The sequence below is a fragment of the Struthio camelus genome, chromosome 1 (genome assembly GCF_040807025.1).
Source record: "Struthio camelus isolate bStrCam1 chromosome 1, bStrCam1.hap1, whole genome shotgun sequence".
NCBI lineage: Eukaryota > Metazoa > Chordata > Aves > Struthioniformes > Struthionidae > Struthio > Struthio camelus.
Genome location: NC_090942.1, coordinates 52,580,163 through 52,601,313, shown reverse-complemented (window position 1 = coordinate 52,601,313; position 21,151 = coordinate 52,580,163). Strand labels below are relative to the sequence as shown.

The window sequence follows — 21,151 nt, the reverse complement described above, 5'->3', positions numbered from 1 at the left end:
AAGGATAAGAATTTCAAGACCAGTTATAGCTAAGAGAAAGTAAATACCAGTGTTTTCCAACATTCATTTAAAAATATACACTCTCCTCAATTTATACTGCAACAATTGACCATTACAGAGCCAAATAATAATCCAAATTCTGACTGAGGAAATAAAATTGTCTTTTCAAAGTAAAAATATACTGTTCCTCTTCTTGAAACGTAAATTCTTGATATACCTTTCCTTGTATATGTAGCTCATGGAAGTCCCAGGTTTTCCTCAAATTTGTGCTAATTCAAGAAGCTATAAATCACACATTAAAATCATATATAGAGAGATTCAAGTTCTTAACTATGATTTAGTATTTTTAAAGAAGTTTTATTATTAACGCCAACCTTGGACAATACTAAAAAAAATTGCAAATATTTAATGTTAGGGATGCACAGTCATTTTCTACTCTTAGACCTGTAATTCCTTTTTCCACAAAAATCCTCATTAGCACAAACATTTTATTGATAAAAAAAAATTATGAACCTTTTTATTTAATTAGGATTCACTCAAAAAATGGTCTCAGTATGCCCTGTCAGATTTCATTTTATTAGTACACTCAAATCACAGCTACGATGAAAAAGCTAATACTTCTATAACTGTCCATCTGAAAACTGTACATTATGTAGAAATATAAAATTAAAATATCCTTATTTCAAAATACAATCTGTTAAAAAAAATACTACAGTGGTTAAAAAGTAACTAGAGATTTATTCATGACCCTTTGGCTGACCTTAAAGAATGTGTACAAAACTGCCCTCAACAGGTTTGATTAGCAAAGAAAATGTAAATGAAAAGCCTGAAATACCATTGTAGATAAGCCAACACAAATTCTCCTGAGGTAGAGCCACTTGCGTAGTGAGTCGTAATGAGGACAAGATATTGAAACAAGTCTGCAGGGACTCTTGATTCTGGAGATTTCTGTCACTGCTACAAACCATCTGATAAATGCAAACATTCCTCTCTTGCAAAGCATGGAACTAAAACATATGGAAAGAGATATAAAATGAAAATATATACATTCGCAAAGTGCATGCACATATCACTTTTTGTATTAGCAAAGTACAAAATAGTGACTATGAAAAGCTCGAGAATGCCAGAGAAAAATCAGTGTGACGTTGACATGAGAATTAAAATAAGGAGAAAGCGCTAAAGCTTTAAGGTTGATTTACTATTAACGTGGCTCAGTTTCCCAGGATGAGAACGCACCTAGTGCGCTATGATTGTTGAAAGGGTTGTAGGGAGAAAGCCTAAATAAAGCATTAGATCGATATTCAAATGGTCCGGATTTAAAGATCATGGTGAAACTTGATTCCGTATCTGAAAATTTAAGGCTATATCAGTGTCTAAAGGTCAAGCCACAGAAAAGGTATGTTAGTATAGAGCCATGATAACATCTGGCAGTATGATTGGTTCAAGGTCTATGAAGAAGGATAGAAAACAGAATAAACCATCTACAAAACTTCAGACTTAAAGGGCTTTGTAAAATCAAACTAACATGGATTAACATAGCATTTGAGCATTTTCCAAGAAGCTCAACTATCTTTAAAAAATAAAAAAAAATAAACAGAACATTTCTTCGTTCATCACATTTGCTTCTCTTAGTTTTTAAGCAAACTTCCTCTTTCACCTCCCTGAATATCTATTTACAATCTGACTAGAGGAATATGAACTTGATCAGCTCAGTACACAGGAGATGCCTATGGTTTCCTTCTGTCATTCGAGTTCACGGAATAGCCTACATTATTTCACAGTATCCACGATTCACTGAAATAGAGCTTCTCAGCAAAGCACTGCTTAGGATAAAATCTAGTATATTTTTAGTATCCTTCCCTATATGTACTAAAATACTCTCTTCCATGGATAACAAATGACAAATCGCAAGCTCTTATCTTTATCAGCAAATAATACAAAAGGATGCTGACATTCTCTTGAGGTCACTGAGTTCCCCGAGAACTTAGAGCACTTACAAATCTATTCATCATTCCGTCTCTTTTATTTTCATATGAAGCAAATGTTCTATTGATAGTAATGCAATGCTGCTGGTTACTATGTTGTGAACTTTTTTACATTTTGCACATTTATGGCACAAATTATAGTACAATGTTTTAACTCTCTTGCACTTTGCCTAATTTTCAGATCACATTCTATAAAAATTTCTACAACAACCGCAGGACAGTTATGAACTTTAGCCTGTATCTGGATTCTGACAGTGGATTCTGACAGTGGAACTATTTCAGAGGAAAAACTGCTGTAAGCATTTATGGAATAGACTGTTCACAACAAATTGCCTTTTTAACATTAAGTCGCTAGAGGCTGACTTATGCCACAGAAGCATAAGCATTTATATCCTCTTAAAAATGTGCCATCTCTATTTCAGAGCATACCAACTCTGGATGTTCAAAACATCCAGGACTGTTAAATCTCAATGTAATCTGTATAGACAAACTATTAAAGATTAGTAAGTATTAATATTTAATTAAAATAACTATATGAAGTACATTTGTGGAAGATAAAACAGGCTACTTATTTTGAAACTGCAAATGTCTTTGACCAAAAAAATTATTTGAACCTACCGTAAGTGCTGCATTTTTATCTCGGAAACCATTTGGGAAAAAGGTAGATTTAAATTGATTCACATCATCTATGATTTCATCGAGGTTCACAGAAATGAACTGCTGAAGATATCTTCCATAGCACTGTAAAAGTGCCAGTTTATACTCCTGAAGAATGAAGAATATGTTATTTTTACAGTTTTCATGTTACATTTCTATTTCTATAAAATATTTTTATCATGCTTATGTAAAATATCAGTGTGAAAGAGCAGCTGGAAATACAACACTAAAGTGTCATACAAACATTCAGCAATATAATTTCTAATGCTAACACATTTTGAAAGGTTAAAGTACTTAAAAGAAGAGCTTGTGAGTTGGGAGTTTCTGTTTATTTTAATCATAAATTTGACATACTGGAGAAGAATCAGAAAGTATGATCCCAGGTTAATGTAATAAACTCAGAGGGTTCCTAGAATGTCCTGAAGCTTTGGAATAGTAATAATAAAGATATTACACTTCTGAGAAAAGTACTGCATAATGCAGAATTTTATAAACTATATACAGATATCATCATTTCTCTCCCCCTTGTTTCCCTGATGTCAGAAAGGCAGAACAGCTTAAGATATCAGAAAATCGCTTTGGAACAACATGTAATAAAAATGAGTGAAACAAACAGCAGCAACTGGAAGTTACATATAACCAAAAAGCCAGTGTTAATAGGCTGGAAATTGCCACTGGGTCTTTAAGAACTGTTAACAAACAGGATGTTGAGCTTTATGTCTCATTCACAATACAGCCCCCAGCAGCATGCTGGTCCTTCCTGACATCATACTGAGACTATGGTTCAGCTCTGACTCAGATGTCAAACACTACTCACTGAATCACCTCCACCACTTCCTGCAGCAAAGATTATTTAGAGGTTTCTCTACCAACTTCACATGTGAGAACTAGCAGACTACACTGCAGGATAATTCAAACAGTATGGTTTTACGAAGATATCTTTAAGGTTTTGTTTTCCCTTCCCTCACAGGAAGAGGGATGCGTAGATTGTACTGCAGTCATCCCCATGCAGCCTCAGAGCGTTTTTTTTATTTTCTTTAACTTGTAGATTATTTTAGTCTTAGCTTAAAGTAATTTATTTCCTTCCTGTGTACGCTTCACATAATCTATCTCTACATAGAAAGCTGAAAGAGCTCTGTGAGTACTACATAAGGCAATGCATAAGAAAGAAAGAAAGACAAAATTTTTCATGGAAATTTGTGAGGGGCTTAGATCAACTGACTCTGTACAGGAAACAAGTAAAAACTCAGCTGATTGGGAACTGATCTGCTGTTTCACACTATGAAAAGGGTCACATGATAAACACAGGAAAATCTGTTCTGTCTGATGACCAACAGCCTTTTTGGCAACTCTGCATATACTAATTTCTTTTAAGTTGTAGTAAAGACAAAGTGTAGCATTATTATTAGAATTCAATGTGATTAATAGCTCAGTATTATTAGTAGTTGATACTAGTGCACACACACGCACACAAAACAGTCATGATAAATTCTAGGCAAAAAAAATTAATTGCAACTAATTTATATTTGTAAAAACTGTACTTTAATATTTAATCATCAAAAATTCAAAAGTATTTCCCTGCACATGCTGTTTCCAGTATCAATTCCAACCACCAGTGACATTTACCCTGAATTTTCAATCTTCTGAAGAGTCTAACTCATGGGATCCAGATTACTCAAGGGATCCTATCTTCTTTGCTGTGTAAAAGGAGCAGCCAAATACAGAAACCTTTACTTCTCGTGGACAGGTATGGGCAGTTGGTCACTTCTATAATCCAGTAGCTAAATTCAGACTGTGATAACTCTAGAATCCTAAATTGTGGTTCAGAATGCCATTAAGCTAGTTACTAATATATAACAAAAAATTGATTCCACACCCAAACAATTTATATATGTATGAGACCAGAGATAACAGGCAGATACAAGCAGAGAGGAAGGAGAAAAAATGAGTCAGTGCTGATTAGTATGAAGACTAATGGGCTGCTAACTAATTTCCAGATATATGACATAATGAATTTAGGTGTGCCCTAAATGATAAAGAGTAGATGTATAATCAAAAGGAATCTAAAGTGAGAAGACATTAAAAAAAGAATAGCAGGAGGACAGGAACCTAATGACGCAGAGGGGATTGTGGTGCTTACCTGCTGACTATCATATTCAATTTTTTTTTCTACAGACCATGCATCCTTAAGTATTATATACCATAAAGAATGATTAAAACTTCACGTAATCACCAGTAATTTTCAGATAGAGTCCAGTGGGACTAAGTCGTATTTATGGGAAAAGTTGTATTTATGGAATAGGCTCTACCCTGCCTCCTATCACAGAACTTGGTGTTACACCACATTCATCTTTTCAGTGATGCATTAAACTCTTGCATTTATTGCATTTTTTCTCTATATATTTTCTCCAGGGAGAAAAATGGATATGATGAAAACTAAATTTGGAAACTCAAAGAAATGCACTAAAAATGGGAGTTCCATAGTTCCAAAGAGAGTTCATTGCAAAGTTTTACACTGGCCGCTAAGACAACTTTTTCTACAACACAGATGACTTTACCCTTATTGTAGAAAACCAGAGGATCCAAGTTGTAGGCAGAACTCTTTACTGAGAAGTCCAGGTTATTTTTAGCCCCTCTAGGGCCATGCCATTAAGCACCTTGAAAATAAGGACCAAATTACTACATTGTAGTTATGCTACGGGAAGCCAATGTAAAGTACAGAGGATATGTTTGATATGTTTGAAATAACTTCTTACTGAGCATGCTGTGAAATCAGCAGTTCCCAAGCAATGAAAGCTTCATTTAATATAAAAAGACATTTCTACAGCCCAGAAGGTATGAAAACTTGAGGAAAATGGGAGCATGAAGAAAACATGAATGGAATTTCTTAGGCAATGAAAGGGCTATTAACAAATGCTTTATTCAAGAGCTTCCGTGAGAATTTCTGGGAGGATTCCTAAACTGCCAGACCATGAGCTTATACCATCAAGTTCAACAGCATCACTGTTAGGGACTCTTTTTAAATGCCTTCTGCAACCTACCAGTAACGATCTGAGTCTTGCTGAAGTTCAGCTTCAGCTTGCTGTTCTTTATTTAGGAGGCAGGCCACTTTTGTGAAAGTGTTACAGGCAGATGCAATGAAGGATGTATAAGACTTAATAACATCTGCATGATAACCTTTGTCCAGGTCTGCTGAACAGTTCACCTAGTAGCCACATATATATGACAGAATTACAGAAATAGCATTTATCCTTGCTGGATTACACAAGCAAAAAATATAATAGTGGAAGTATTGTTTCATTGGATGTGTTCCTCCAAAAGATGGCCCCTCAAACTATTTTGATATGTTTCCAGTTATGCCTGCTTCTTTTCTAGGTGGAAAGGAAGAATCTAATAGTGTCAAACGCTGAGGAGAATGAAAAAAGGTAAAAGTGGAGAGGTGCCCTACATCTATCAACAACAACAGTTTACCACTGCTATCACAGCATTTTCATTACTGAGTCACAAAACACCAAGGTTGTGATGCACAAGTCAATAGAGTGCTCTTAAAAATTATTTTCAGTTTAAAAGATATATAATGATGTCCGCTATCTGTTTTTATTTTTGAGGAGGAAGGGCAGGGTCGAAGAAATATTAAGTTTCTTCAACAGAACACAAATCCAAATACATCTTTCCTAATATTGTCATAACAACATTTCCTCTAAAAGAGTTTACAGGAATTATATAGGATCTCATAAAGTGTATTTATTCAACCAATGAGGGTAGCTTTGTAGCAAGACACAATCTCAGATGCTCATCATACAGAGTGAAACAACCCAAAGCACCAAACTAAACCAAGATGACATTTGTTAATAGTAAGTTTAACACCAAACAGAAAGCAAATGAAATCACACTTGCACCTCCACTAAAATTTAATAATTCTATTCTAAATGAAACACAAGCCTCACTTTTTCTTACCTCTTTGATTATCTTCAAAAATGAGGCAGAAGTTACAGAAACCTTTCCAAAACCACAGACGTATTCTACAAATAAATCACAGGCTTCCTCTAACTTTTGTGCTATGAATCTTATCTATTACAATCACATATTAAGAAAAGTGGTATCAAGTGGTATGTGACTGAAATGGGTCTGAAAGATTGAAGGACATAGTTAAAATATATATTTAACTCTCTCTTAACACAGATACACTAAATAGCCAGAGTTATAAGCTAGAAATGTATTACTGATCAAATAAATATGTAATATGACTGAGAAAAAGTAGAAAAGTCTACTGAGGGATGTTTACAAACACAAAATCTCTCAAAGCAGGTAGCATTGAGCATAGGAGCTGTAACTTAAATAATCTAAATTATGCTAATTCTTAACAATCACAGAAGGGTTGAAGGGGGCCTCTGGAGATCATCTAGTGCAAACTCCCTGCTCAAGCAGGGTCAACTAGAGCACATTACCCAGGACTGTGTCCAGATGGGTTTTGAATATCTCCAGCGAAGGAGAATCCACAACCTCTCTGGGTAACCTGTGCCGGTGCTCTGTCACCCTCACAGTCAAGAAGTTTTTCCTCAGGTTCAGATGGAACTGCCTGTGTTTCAGTTTGTGCCCGTCGCCTCTTGACCTGTTGCTGGGCACCACGGAGAAGAGTCTGGCCCCATCCTCCTGACACCCTCTCTTCAGATACTTGTCCACGTTGGTGAGATCCCTTCTCAGTCTTCTCTTATCCAGGCTAAACAGGCACAGTTCTCTCAGCCTTTCTTCAGAGGAGAGATGCTCCAGTCTCCTCATCATCTTTGTAGCCCTCCACTGGACTCACTGCAATAGCTAGCTCCATGTCTCTCTTGTACTGAGGAGCCCAGAATGGGACACAGTACTCCAAATGCGGCTTCCCCAGGGCTGAGTAGAGAGGCAGGATCCCCACCTGCTGGCAACACTCTGCCTAATGCATCCCAGGACACCACTGGCCTTCTTGGCCACAAGGGCACATTGCTGCCTCATGGTCAACTTGTTGTCCAGCAGGACTCCCAGGTCCTTCTCGGCAGAGCTGCTTTCCAGCAGCTCAGTCCCCAGCCTGTCCTGGTGCATGGGGTTATTCTTCCCCAGGTGCAGGACCCTGCACTTGCCTTTGCTGAATTTCACGAGGTTCCTCTCTGCCTATCTCTCCAGCCTCCCCAGGTCCCTCTGAATGGCAGCACAGCCTGCTGGTGTATCAGCCACTCCTCCCAGTTTGGTATCATCAGCAAACTTGCTGAGGAGGCACTCTGTCCCTTCCTCCAGGTCACTGATGAACATATTAAACAAGACTGGACCCAGTACTGACCCCTGGAGGATACTGCTAGCTCCAGGCCTCCAACTAGATTTTGCTCCACTGATCCCAACCCTCTGAGCTCTGCCATTCAGCCAGTTTTCAGTTCACCTCACTGTCCACTCAACGAGCCCGCACTTCCTGAGCTTGCCTGTGAGGATGTGATGGGAGACAGTGTCAAAAGCCTGAAGTCCAGGTAGACAACATCCACTGCTCTCCCCTCATCTACCCAGCCAGTCATTCCATCACAGAAGGCTATCAGGTTGGTTAAGCATGATTTCCTCTTTGTGAATGCATGCTGAAAACAATCTTTAACTGTATGCTCTCAAGCAACTTTTCAAGTATTGACTCTTTTCAGGAATTAACCTATAATTTCTTTAATCCTTCAGCATTTCTGTTCCACAATTATGTCACTCAGAACCACAAACCCTTCTTTAATCCTAAAAATAATGATTTGCAATTAGCTTTCAACTGTACATCTTTGAGCTGCCTCTCAGTGCTGTTCACTAATTATCCTCAGAAGCCTCACACTTTATGGCATGATCTTCTAACACATATGTCACTGAGGTAAAGAATGATAAGGCTTTGAGGTCTCATTTCCAGCAGGCACAAAGGACAAATATATCGTATAAGAACAAAACACAAAAACAGCCTTATTGAATCAGACCAGTTGTTACTAGCCCAGCAACCCACTTCCAACAGTAGCCAGGAACAGATGACTAAGTAAAAATATAAAAATAGAGTTAACAGTGCAGTAAAACATCCCCCAAATACTCCCAAACTGTCCAATAATCTGCACATCATGGACTTCTTAAGCCGGGGTAATTTATGCATTTCATAACCCCCAACAGACTTCCACTCTGTGAACTTGTCAAGTTTCCTCTTGAACTTACATAAATTTCTAGCATTCACAGCATCCTGTGGCAGGAAATTCCATGGGTTAAGTACATGTACTGTGAAGAAACAACCTGCTTTTGTTCTGAACTTGCCACCTACTACCTTCATTTGATGGTCCACAGCTCTCTTATATTGGAAGAGGAAACAAACACAATCAATCCCTGTTCAGCCCCTCCTTTCACTCATAGAACCGCACTATATTCTGCTGAGGGATCTCTGTTCCCAAGTGAATACTTAGCCTACCTTTGTTATTCATGTCGAAGCCATTCCATACCTTTGCTCACCCTTGTTACTCACCACACAATCTTTTCTAGTTGCAATTTATCTTTTTTGAGGGGTCCAGAAGTGCACACAGAACTCAGGGTGCAGCATCGTCATTGATGCATATAGTTGTACAATACTGTCTTTTTCGTTCTCTGCTCCCTTCCTCATAATTCTTTACATTCACTTTTGCTTTACTGAGCACTGAGTTGACATTTCTGTGGAACAAACTACCACTGCTCCATCATTATCAATTTACACTGAAGTAGCACCTACAGGAACAGTCAGTTATTGTACCCTACTGTGCTAGAACTTCAAACAAATATTGAAGGAGAGATTTTGGGGTGTTCAACTTTAAAAAGGCAACAGCTGCATACAAAATGCATGTATGACAAAAACATCTTAGTATCAGGGCAATTATGATAATAAGAAAGGGACACAAACCACCAACTACTACTGAGATTATTTTTAAAAGTTTTGCTACTTTCTAAAGAGTTTCCTGTAAAATGCAATTAAAAACTAAAGTAGCATAGAAACATAGTGAAACAAAGACTGTGGCTGAGCCTCTTCTGTTTTAACATGACTTACTTTGATCTGAGCAAGGGAATCACCGACTTTCAGAAGTTTTTCATTGTAATACCACTCTGGCAGTCGAGGCTTATATTTGATCCAAATATTAAACAAAGTATTTGCTCTAAAAAAATACAGGAGAAAAAGATTAAACTGGCAGTAGATCTGCCATAACAAGTAAACAGATTAGGAATATTTCAAATTGTGAAAACCCCTTTTTTCCAAATGCGTTTGAACCTCTAAATGTTTCGAAACAAAAGATCATTAAAACTGAATTTAACAAGCAGCCAAGGATATTTCTGTGTTTCATTCTGTCATCAGTTTTTATCACACAGATTTAAAATAGAATGAATTACTGTATCCTACATAAATACTTATTAAAATGTCTTATTATTAAACCCTTTGCGTTGTTCAAACATGGTGGTAAACGTAGAATCTGTCCCACTTTCCAGCTGGTATATGAGAGGTTCTATCTGAAGAAACAATTTGGTATTTTAAATAAACTCAGTGGATTACAACTCAAAGCAATTATTGGATGGGAAAGTACAAATGCAAACTACAGGAAAATAAGATCCCAGAATAGCAATATGTGTCAGCAGCAATAACTTTAGGAACTGGTGGCTGTGAAATGAACTATTAGAGCTATACTTGAATCACAAAAAGAAGAAAGTCATTAGAAAGCCAGCATGAACTACATCTAGCAGGAAATGTTTAGGAACAGTACAGTAATTCTAAGTCATAATGGGTAAGGTTCGGAGAGAACAAGCACATGATATATTTGGTAAAAAGAAAGGGTTTTAAGGCAACAGCAACAATATTATTCTGTTGTCTGTGTCTGTTATTCTAGCCATGCTGTCATCAGGGATGACTTTGTGTAACAAACTACTGCTCTTTGACTGAACCAGCAAGTCTCCCATAAACTGTTAACTGGCTCTAAGGAGCAGTTTGCCTCCCCTACATAGGAACTGATTACATCATGCCAGTATTACCGTACCTACTAACTACGATTTGATGTGTACTTGCCTTCACATGTACAACTTTCCCACCCTAGACTTCTTCAAGAAAGCTATATTCAGATGAGAAAACAGTATCTGATCAGATAGACTGATAACAAGCGTAGGGATTTTTCAGAAAGAAACCTCTTATAGAATTGTTAGTAGTATTGACAATGTTCACAGGGCCAGGCATCTCTTATGTTTATTCTCTTAACAAATCACTTCTGTGGAACTCTTCAGCAAAGAGTTCCTTGTGAAACCACAACAGTTAAATGATTCAGAGGTAGCAATTTATAAGGAAGGGGGGAAAAAAACCCTAGGGAGAGAGAAATTAACGTTCAAAAATAACCTTCTGGCTGAATTCTCACATCTAGATCTCGCGCTTACTGGTGTGAGCTACCTGGAACTTTTCGGTCTGTTAAAGTAGTGTTAACAGACTCGAGTGTGAGACGCTTTCCTCAACTGTCTTCTGATATTCAGGAACTCTGAATTCATGTTTATAATCTCCCAGATATCTCTTCATTTTAACTTACAGGATGACTCCCCAATAAAAAAAAGCACAGTAGGAAATATCGTTTTTCCAAACATTAAGCTACAGGTCCTCTTTATATTTCAAGGTGAAACAGAGGGCCATACAAGAAACTTGTCAAAATGATCTTTTCATCACAGAAGCATTATAATATTCATAATCTTTTTTTTTTCTTCTGTAAGTATCATCTGGGCACAATTCTCAGTTCTTCAAAGTAAGCAGCAAATAAATGGGACACTCCAGAGGTGCATCCTGAAGGAAAAATGCAGGAACAGCACAAACTAGGCCAAAAGCAACAATCTGAATAAAATGTTCCAGTGCATTATGGTTTTAAAGGAAGTCACAGCCCAGTCTACAGACGAGGACCTTCTAAATGGGGAAGGAGTCTCTCCTAGACCATCTGTAAGCAATTAATAGCCTGAGTGGCTACTGACCTCATATACTGACAGAAAGGTAACATGATCTGCAGAGGCTCCCAAGCAAAGGAATCTCTCAAGCATCTGAACAGAGAAGGGAAGATGCTTAGGGAAAAAGCTTCCCAAGTCCTAGAGGTTTGATGCATACTGCCTGGCGGGGAAAAAAAGCTGCAGTTATCAGACTGGCTGGTTGTGACTTGGAAGAAGTAACAGAAGGAATGACTGTGGATAAAGGTCTGGAAGGTGATAACTAATAAACTAAGATTGATCAGCTGGCCCCTGGAAGGTCATATTCATGTTTTGTTCTAAATGTTCTGTTAAAAATGAAATCCTCAGAACAGAGTAACTAGTGAACAAATCTGACTAGACTTTGAACTTCAATGGGGAGACTAAGGTAAATCTTATCTGCCACAATGCCATGTCTAACTCCAAGGCAGTGAATGAGACAAGAATGTTTCTTTGACATAGATGAAGGTGGAGAGTAAGACACTTCCCAAACAGCTAATAAAGCTTTCCTTTAAATAGGCTGTAGGACATTAGAATAACAAATTAAGCAAGCAAATTCTCATACAAAATTTGGACTGTTGCAGCTCAGAGGTGAAGCTTCTTCATTTCCAACCTCTCTACGAATAAAATTTTTTTCCTGAAAGGTCAGTCATAATATTGTGCACAGGGTAAGATCCACATGGCTACAATTCTAGGACAGAAATCTTTGTGATACAGTTAGTAAAGGATGCTCTAATACTGATCAAAAGATGTTTTACTGAATGAGAGTGGCTAAACCACATGACATGAAATATAATTAATAGTTGAAGGCAATCCTTTAATGGCCCCATTGCCCAGAGGAAATGGGTAAAACAACTTCTTATTTAGTGGAGGCAAAAATACTTTTAATTGCTGCTTCTTCTGACAGAAAAGACTCATGATTCTGGCTCAGGGCAGGTATTTTTTGTTTCCTGCATTAGAAGTCCTGAACTATGGCCATACTATTGACCTACCAACCTCAGAGGTTGACAGCATCGTAAAAACAAAGTTGACAATTTTAATCTTCTAGACTGAATACTCTTTCAGTGTAGAAGCTGTTCTTCTTTCTCTCTAATAAGAAGAACACTTTGATTATCAACCTACGCCACAAAAAGTAGCTCGACAAATGACACAGCAGTAAGTCTTTAGAGCGTTTAGGAAAGCATCCCTAATAGCCAATGCCTTTAGAAATCCTCAAGAACAACTAGACTAAGGCTAGTTCTGCAAGCAACACATGCTCCTACTTTGAGTTATCAAACAGCAAGAGGCAAGAGAGAAACACCACTGAAATTTTGCAATCACAACCAAATAGCTGTGACTTTGCTAGCTACTTGAATATAGGCTAACAATCAGAATTCCACCCTTTACCGCTGCGCTGTCCCAATATGAAGGGAGCATGCTGGAGGTCACAGAGCTGCTGGGAACTTAATATTACCCAATGTTCACGATGCTTTCGAGTTTTGGTATGAATTACTACGCTCAGGGATTTCTGGCATCAAGACCCGGTTCTCATCTTCACGATGAACAACCACTACATAATTCTTTGGACAGGAAGCTGTTCTGATGTGAACTGAGTCATGTGTAGACATGGCCAACATCTACAAAACACCAGTTTCATTAAGACAGAGACTACGCAGGTTTTCATTCTAAGGACTTCTTTAAAATATTCCAGAGGGGAAAGTTGAGAAAGGCTGGGAGACCTTCTTCACAAAAGTGATTACTTGGCATGACAACTGCAAACAGATCAGATTCAGCATGCACAGCTCCCAAACAGAAGATACAATGAATGTGTTCATTACTGGCAATTTTCTGCTGAATTGGTCGTGTCTGAAGCAGCTGAGTGGCCTTCCTTCCTAACTGTCCTAGAGAGGATAACTTTTATAAAAAAGAATACAGATCAGCCAACACAAAAAAGCCATAAATTAAAGCCTTAAATATACCAAAACACTGGGATCAGCTGATGAAGCAATGCAAAAAAGCCAGTGTGCCGATTCAAAACACTAGCAGCATAAGCCTGAAGACTGTTATCTGTGCAGTAGATCTAGGCCTCAGAGAGACCTTGGGATGAATTTGACACATAAACAAATTGGAAATCCATAAGACTTTAGAAAAGAAAAGATTTCCAGTGCAGATAAATGTTAGGCTGCAGAATCTGGGTACCAGCTCAAAATGTATACAGCTTCTTTAGAGAAGGGGCTTCTGTGGACTACATCTAGGAAGTACCGAGTGAAATACCCTAAGGATACAATCTGCACATAAAGTGTAAGCTAACCACCCTGTTACCTAACTCACATGTGGTTTTTGAATGGAATACTGATAACTTCGGAAACTTTTATTTTTTATGCTAAGGACCTGCAAATTTAGAATAGAATACTGCTCAGATAACAACACTAGAAAATCAGCCTGTCTTAAAAGAAGCCTATCAGCTTATCTTAAAATAAACAGTTGAACTTCTATCTAATATTGTGCCTAAATATAGTAGGGAGAGCTACAAAAGAAATGCGGTCTGCAAAAGACAAATGCATACACTATGAATCATACGCTGATTTCTCGTTGTTGCATTATAAATAAAATAGATTGTCAATGCACACCCCTAGACATGCATGTATGTGAGCAAACAAATATCCAAAATTACATTTGCCATATGCTCTGCCTGCATCTATGTGTATAAAAATATGTCTGTGTAGACACTGGCATACGCACAAAAAGAGCTGTGTGCATCTATCCTCACTTAGCCCTACTAGGAATGTGTTATCTTTTAAAGGCACATAGATGCCCACCCGTATTCACCCTCACACGCAGCGGCACACGCTGGTGGGCTGCCAGCTGCTCCAGCAGTGTGAAGGGATTTTCCTGCTGCAAAGTCTGGGCAGCTCTGATACAGCCAAGGGTGGCATTGCGAACTTCCACAATATCTAATGTTTTTCCTTAAAACATTAACTTCTAGAAAGTGCAGGAAAACATGGTGTTCAGGTTTAGGGAGGGTTTTTTTTTTTTTTTAATTAAAAAAAATGCTGATTGATAGTGTTTTGGCGCACGGTTGGCCTACGCTTGGAAGAAGCTCCTGGCTAATTCCCAGATTTAGGGGAGGCAAGGGGCTCCTGGTCCGGGGCTCCCCGGTCGGCGGGATGTGGCGTGAGGGGGAAGCCGGGGGGGAGGCGAGGAGGAGGAGGGAGCCGCGGCAGCGCCCGGTGGGCCGCGAAGGGCAGGCCGAGGCGGCGGGTGCAGCGGCCAAGAGCCTCGGGGAAGCGGTGCGCCACGGCCCCGGAGGGCAGCCGAGGGGAAGGGGCTGGAGGAGGAGAACAAGGACGTGGCAGGGCGAGAGATTTGGGACAGGGGCGAGCGGGATCGGCAGGGAGCCCCCCAGGGCCGGGGACGGCGGGGGGCGGCGCAGCCCCTACCCGCGGCGGTGCAGGTCGTGCTCCCGCGCCTCGGCCTCCCCCGAGCCTCTGAGCCGCCGCAGGAAGCCCAGGACGTCCCGCAGCTCGGCCTCCAAGGTGTCTATCACCGGGTTGCCCGGCGCCACGGGCCCGAAGAAAGCGGCCGGCGGGGGCCGCGGCACGGAGGCGCGGACGGGCGGCCCCGCTGCCGCCGGCTCCGCCATGCTGCCGCGGCGGGCGCGCACCGGCGTCGCCTAGCAACGGCCGCCGGGCAACGGCCGCCGGGCAACGGCCGCCGGGCAACGGCCCGCTCGGGCGTGTGGGCGCCGAGGGCGAGGGCGACGGCGGCAGCTGGGGCGGGGGCTGGGGCGCTGCTGCCTCCCGCCCAAACCGCCTCGCTTTGGGAAGGGCCGCGGGCAGCAGCTGCGGGGGGGGAGTTGAGGTGAAATCAGCCTTCACCCACCCCCACCCCGAGGAAAGCCCGTTGTTTCCCCTCAGGCTCGGGGGGATTTATTTATTAGCAAGAGGCGGTTGGAGAAGCTTCGCTGGAACCACGTGGCGTAGCAGTGACCAGGGTCGTCGCTATCAAAATGCTTTGCCAAATCAAGATCGGCTTTTGTGTAAAGGTAGCTTCAGCGACGTCAAAAGGTATCTTGTGGGACGTTTTTGGATGAGGTTTTTCTTGAGACGTTGTTTTGAACTTACAGTATGACTTAGCCGGCCTACTGCACCATTACAGAGAAAAGAAAAAAGTGTGTCTGTCTCGGCTAACTCTATATCATTAACATCTGTCTATAGAAAGATGGTGGCAAACTGAGAAACAACAAGACCACGTCGATCAACGTTATAGGAAGCAGCCAAAGCAGCCTGTGTGTGCTTTGAAGTTTTTTATAGGCATTATGGCAAAGGGATTTTGGAGGGATTTGAAGGAAACCAGTTAAGTTGCCTTGTTCATAGTCATGATGAGCACAAGGGACTGCTTAATTTAAAACATGGAAGTGAAGGCTTAGACATGTCATGAGTGGGGGCAATGAACCCTGTCAGCCAGGGCCAGTTGGAGGCAGTTCCTTGAAAGCAAAAGAGAAAGGATCAATAAGGAAGGGTGAAGCAAAGAAGTGTCTGAAAAGTGTAGCCAAGTCATTTATGGTTGATAGTAAAGAAACAATACTTTGAACCACTGGAGAGATGCAGCATCAGCAAGCTGAATGATAAGAACCAGAGTATATTTCATTTGTGAGGCCAGAGAAATGACTGGAATGATCCAGATGCTATGGGGAATAAGGAAAATTTTATACTGCTTTATGACTAATAAATGTGATTCACTCATTTTATATTGTTACCTGCTGGGAGTTGTGTGGATCCATTGTCCAACAGGTATTGTGTGAGGATGGGAAGGTGTTATCAGGAATCATTAAAGGCTATTCATATGAGTGGAGTAACTCCAAACACAGTGGCCATATATTTAGGTGGAAACAAATGGCTAGGTGAAACTGGGAGAGGGTTCCTCACATTGTTATGAAGGAAGTAGAAAACCAAGCCTTCAAGGAAAAGACATTGCACAAAGTTGGTGAAGCTGGGATTTAGGAATCACTGAGTACAGAAACAAATTTTATAAGACAACTGCAACGTAAGAACCTGGCCTGGAGAGCAGTTCTTACTTCGTTTAAAGATTTTGTCTGTGCTTTGCCACACTAACCGAAGAACTTCCAGCGCTGACTTTCAGATGAGTAATAAACGCTGGCTTCTTGTGCCAGTGGAAGTACTTCTGAGTACGGAATCCTCTTCAAATTCCTAAGAGGAGCTGACCTAGTTCGCCTCACTAGATGGCGCTCTATCCCGAAGGGCTGATCTCCAAATTCCCGGGGACACGAGACGGCCCTTATAAAGCAGCAGGGCCTAGAAGCTACATGGGATGCTTGAGAGACCGTAAACGAGACTCTTGAGCAAAACTTTGCATATCTCTAACATTTGGCTGGCAGATGGTGGACTGAATGTAACATTAGCACTTTGAATTAGTGTTTGCAGCCATAGAAACAATTTGAGTCAAAAAAAAAAAAAAACCCAGAGAAATAGAGTATAGTCATTTCCCAAAGGGAAAGATTACGGAGCTATGTAAAGATAAAGGTTTAACCACTGGGAAGTTAACCACAACCAATCATTCCGTGTAAAAAGAATGTTCAGACTAAAATTCCTGGGTCCGGGCTCAATAGCGTCCGAGTAAACCTCCATTTAGCAGGGAGAACATAGTATAAGAACAATTTGGACACAGACAGCAACCCAGGCAAAAAGCCAAGTAGAACCATAGCAAGGAACCACATTGCAGCAAGCATGCTGTCGTGTGTATTATTTCAATTTTGGATGCTTAGAATATTGATTTCTCTTTTACTGTCCTTGAGAAGACTCAAATTTACCCCTCAGATAGTCTCCATCATGTCTAGCATTTAGTGTGTCCAAAAGTTAAGAAAGCTTATAGTTAACGTGGATAGAACTTTTAACTCTGTAAAGATTATGTATTCTTCAAGAGGGCCTTCAGCATGTGTAATCTGATGTTTACAGAGAGAAGCTTGGAGTGAAAAGAATAAGATTGATGTCTATTGAGGTTGAAACCCTGAGAGACATTCCTCAAAAAATGGAATATACACATCAGTACCTGTATGACCTGGAGAGTTTATAGCATTATGCATGTCCCTGTTCCCTAAAAAAAAGTTATTTGTTGATTGGAAGACTAATGATTTATTCATCATTGTAGGTAAACTTTTAGATATTTGGTCTGAACTAAGGTAAAATTAAAGAGGAACTAGACAAGATGATGGTCTCATAGGAGAGTTGGCACAGGCTCCCGAGAAATGGTATTTAGGTAAATCCACTGACCTAAGCAGAGAGGTCACAGCAACCTATGATTTAATATCTTTAGGTCAGATATGAGTAAGCTGCCTCAGAAATTAGGCCATAGAAGGACCCACAAAGAGTTAACTTAGTAAAAACCCTTAGAAGAAACGTCTGTTCCCATGGCTATAGGGCCAAGAGTATGCTTGAGGCTGAAAAGGGAAAAACCTTGCTGCTAACTCATCAAGCTGCTTGCTAACTTCTCTTGTGTCAGTTCCACTTGTGTGAAATACAGTGAAGTTACAAAGAGCAAACAAAGGGGGGAAAACACTGTATGATCACAATAGAGTTAGACAGGAAGAGTGTTCAGTGGTATCAGGGTACAGGGGCTGAGGTAATGTCTGCCAAGCCCTATTTATTACATTAAATGAAGTTTGTTACCTATGAGTAATTCCTGAGATGCATGTTTAGATCTTTTCCTAGGATGCTTGTAACAAACGTACACTTGAATTACGTGCCTGTAGATTTGGCTGATATTCCGAGATACAGACAATTGTGAACAAGTCCCCAGAGATGAAAATTCTAATTTTATGTAATCTCTTCTTTGTTGCTTTTAGGGGGAAAAAAGGCCCAGATGAGATGATTCTGGGCCATTGCTTATTATCTTCAGGCTAACAGGCTAATGAAGACAAGAGACTTTTAACATAGTGCTGAACGTGTTTATGGGCTAGTATATTCAGAGCTGTGGTTGGTATTTACTGTACTTGCTGTATGCCTAGTGGGAAGTCCCAGTGGGAATCCACAGAGTACTTCCCCTTTGAGTAGCAGTGCATTGTTGAACTGAAAAAACAGAAGTTATTCACTCCAGAGAAAGAAGCAGCAGCAGGTATGTGCTGATTTTTACAGAGAAATTTACATGTTGTGGGTTAGCCCAGGAAAACCTAGTCAAGGAGCAATAGAAACAAAATGTCTGATACGACAGTACAGCATTTGCTATTCACGTGATATAGGGAATCAGATACGGTGCAGAAGAATAGCTCTGCCTAATAAGGGTCCTTAAAATGCCCTCAGATAGCTGAAAGAGGTGAACTAACTTACTGAATGGCAGGGGTATACTTTAAAAATATGATTAAAGTCATCTACTGGGAGCAGAAAGAGGATGAACTTCTACTAAGTGCAAAAAAGGCAACCTGTCTGCTGGAATCAATGTACCTTTCAAATAACTAACTGTACAAGCAGAGAGGTGCATTAGACCTGCAAGTTTATTGCTATCACAATGTGTGGCACTTCTGTATACCTACAACTGATGAGACAGATTTGGGAATGCAGGGCAGTTACGGACAGCTACGGGGGATTACACCATCATCAATTCCTTTCCATTTTCTGCCTTTCCTGTTTTAGAACTGTAGCAAGTGTCCTTAGACTAATATGCCTGACTTAAATCTGCCTTTGCAGTTCAAACGGAATGTGTCAGTTTCTGGCCTTAACTTTAAGCTTGAGAGGGACACCTGCTACCTTCCAGTGGAAAATTTAGTAAGGGGATGACAGAGATGAACTGTCATGTTTTGAGAGCATCTGTATTTTTTGCTGCACCATGAGGAAACATGTCCTGAGTTAGGAAGGCACATGACTGACTGCAAAGGTAGGGAAATGTGAAAAAGGCTGGTGGAATTGGCTTATTTAGGACACAGTCAAATAACAGTATTATAAAAAGCCTACAGAGTTGGAGGCTAAAAAGTATCGTGTGGCTTTTCAAACAAAGCAGCAGATCCTGTCCTTTACCGAGATGGTGATATAGTTATACACTATTCTAGTTCACAAGCTGTTCCTATCACCAAGTAGTATAAAAAGTTTGTCAGACAATGGAATATTCTCTGTACTCTAAACTTTACATTAACAAATTAGCTGAAGCTTGTGAATCTTTTGACAAACAATTGAAGGCTTTTTCAAATGAATACCCGGAGAGGGAAAACTCCCCGTTTTCACTTGAAAAGGGTCCCTGCCTTCCTTTCTGATCTGGTGGGTTAGCATATATGAGGGACAGGATAAGAATGATCAACATGAGAATGAACTGTGCAACTGTCAGGCTCCTATAAAGCTGCTTTCAAGTTTGGGGTGGCGGTTTATATACTGGCTACTCACTTCATTTTGGTTGTATTATAGGAAAGGTTTTTGTATCATATGAAAGGTTTCAATGCCAACCTCTAAAGACAAAGTGTAAACTTTCAAGGTTTTAGTACAGAACTAATTCTTTTTAAGGTAGGTGTGAACATTCACTGAATCCCCAAAAAAGTTTCTCAGTTTCTGTGTATTGTTAGGGAAACGTTCTTGGTAAGGTGAAGGTATTTCATTTGATGTCTAGAAAGGGTGTTGTAGGGGTGAAGTCATCTTGCTCGGTCAATTTTTCAAAGACAATGGAGGAATCTGTAATACTGATGTAAACAGTCCATGAGATTCGTCTCGCCTACTCAGGCTGTACTGTTACGCATGGAATCAGTTAACCTGTCTTTGGGGAGAGAGATGCAATGGGGTTGTTACAATTGTAACAGGTTTGTAAGGGGTTTAAATTGAAATAGAACAGAGTCTAAGATCTACTTCATGGACTTAAGTACCTAAGGTAGCAGCTGGATCCCGAAAAGTCCCTTAGTGACTTTCCAAAAGATGGAACTATTGCTGCAATGAGATAGTTTGCCTACAGTTTCTGGTATTTTCATTATTTGATTAAGACATGCTTTACTGCAGTTTACTAGCGCCTTCTACTCAAGTAGATAGTGAATGATATAGTTTATTTTGGAAAGCTTTCCAAGGCTCTGAAAATATTTCTTTGGGGATGTGCTAATTTTGGCTCAGTGGACAGAGCATGGAGGTAAACTGCTTCTCTCACTCAAAGATCCTGTCTGAAAGCTCTGGAAGCTGTAGGAGTTCTTCTAATAAAGAAGCTATGCCTAAGGCTAGTTTAGAGTGCTAGTAAAGAAGTCTTGAGCAAAAGCCCTGTAAATCTCTGACAAGCATGAAAAGGGAAAAGTCTAGCCAAGATTTTTAGTGACGTGGATGAAAGCTACATCTTAGAAATCTATGAAAAATGTGAAACACTTAGCTGTATGTATAAAAACACAGAGAGGCCTGAGCTAAGGACAACATCCAGTTTATTGAGCGGACAGGCAAGATGGTTATATTTTCTGTGGCTTTTGAGAAAAGAAGTAGCAGAGACAGAGCAGGAAATGAATTCTGTTTTAGCTGTATTGAGCTTAAGCTGATTGCTAGGCATCTAACAGTTAAGATTTGAGTTTGGAAAGAAGCATTGACATGTTTTGC

General features: G+C 40.0%; 1 protein-coding gene across 1 annotated transcript in view; it reads right to left on the bottom strand.

Moving 5' to 3' along the window:
- CFAP54 (cilia and flagella associated protein 54) overlaps positions 1-15,239 on the bottom strand; it is a 116,332-nt gene extending 101,093 nt beyond the window's left edge. The window contains exons 1-4 of the mRNA XM_068938295.1: positions 15,032-15,239; positions 9,685-9,790; positions 2,604-2,750; positions 836-1,007 (exon numbers count right to left, since the gene is read on the bottom strand). Coding sequence (XP_068794396.1) covers positions 836-1,007; positions 2,604-2,750; positions 9,685-9,790; positions 15,032-15,234 — 628 coding nt within the window. The 5' untranslated portion in view covers positions 15,235-15,239. The remainder of the gene's footprint in view (positions 1-835; positions 1,008-2,603; positions 2,751-9,684; positions 9,791-15,031) is intronic.
- Positions 15,240-21,151: the final 5,912 nt, after the last annotated feature.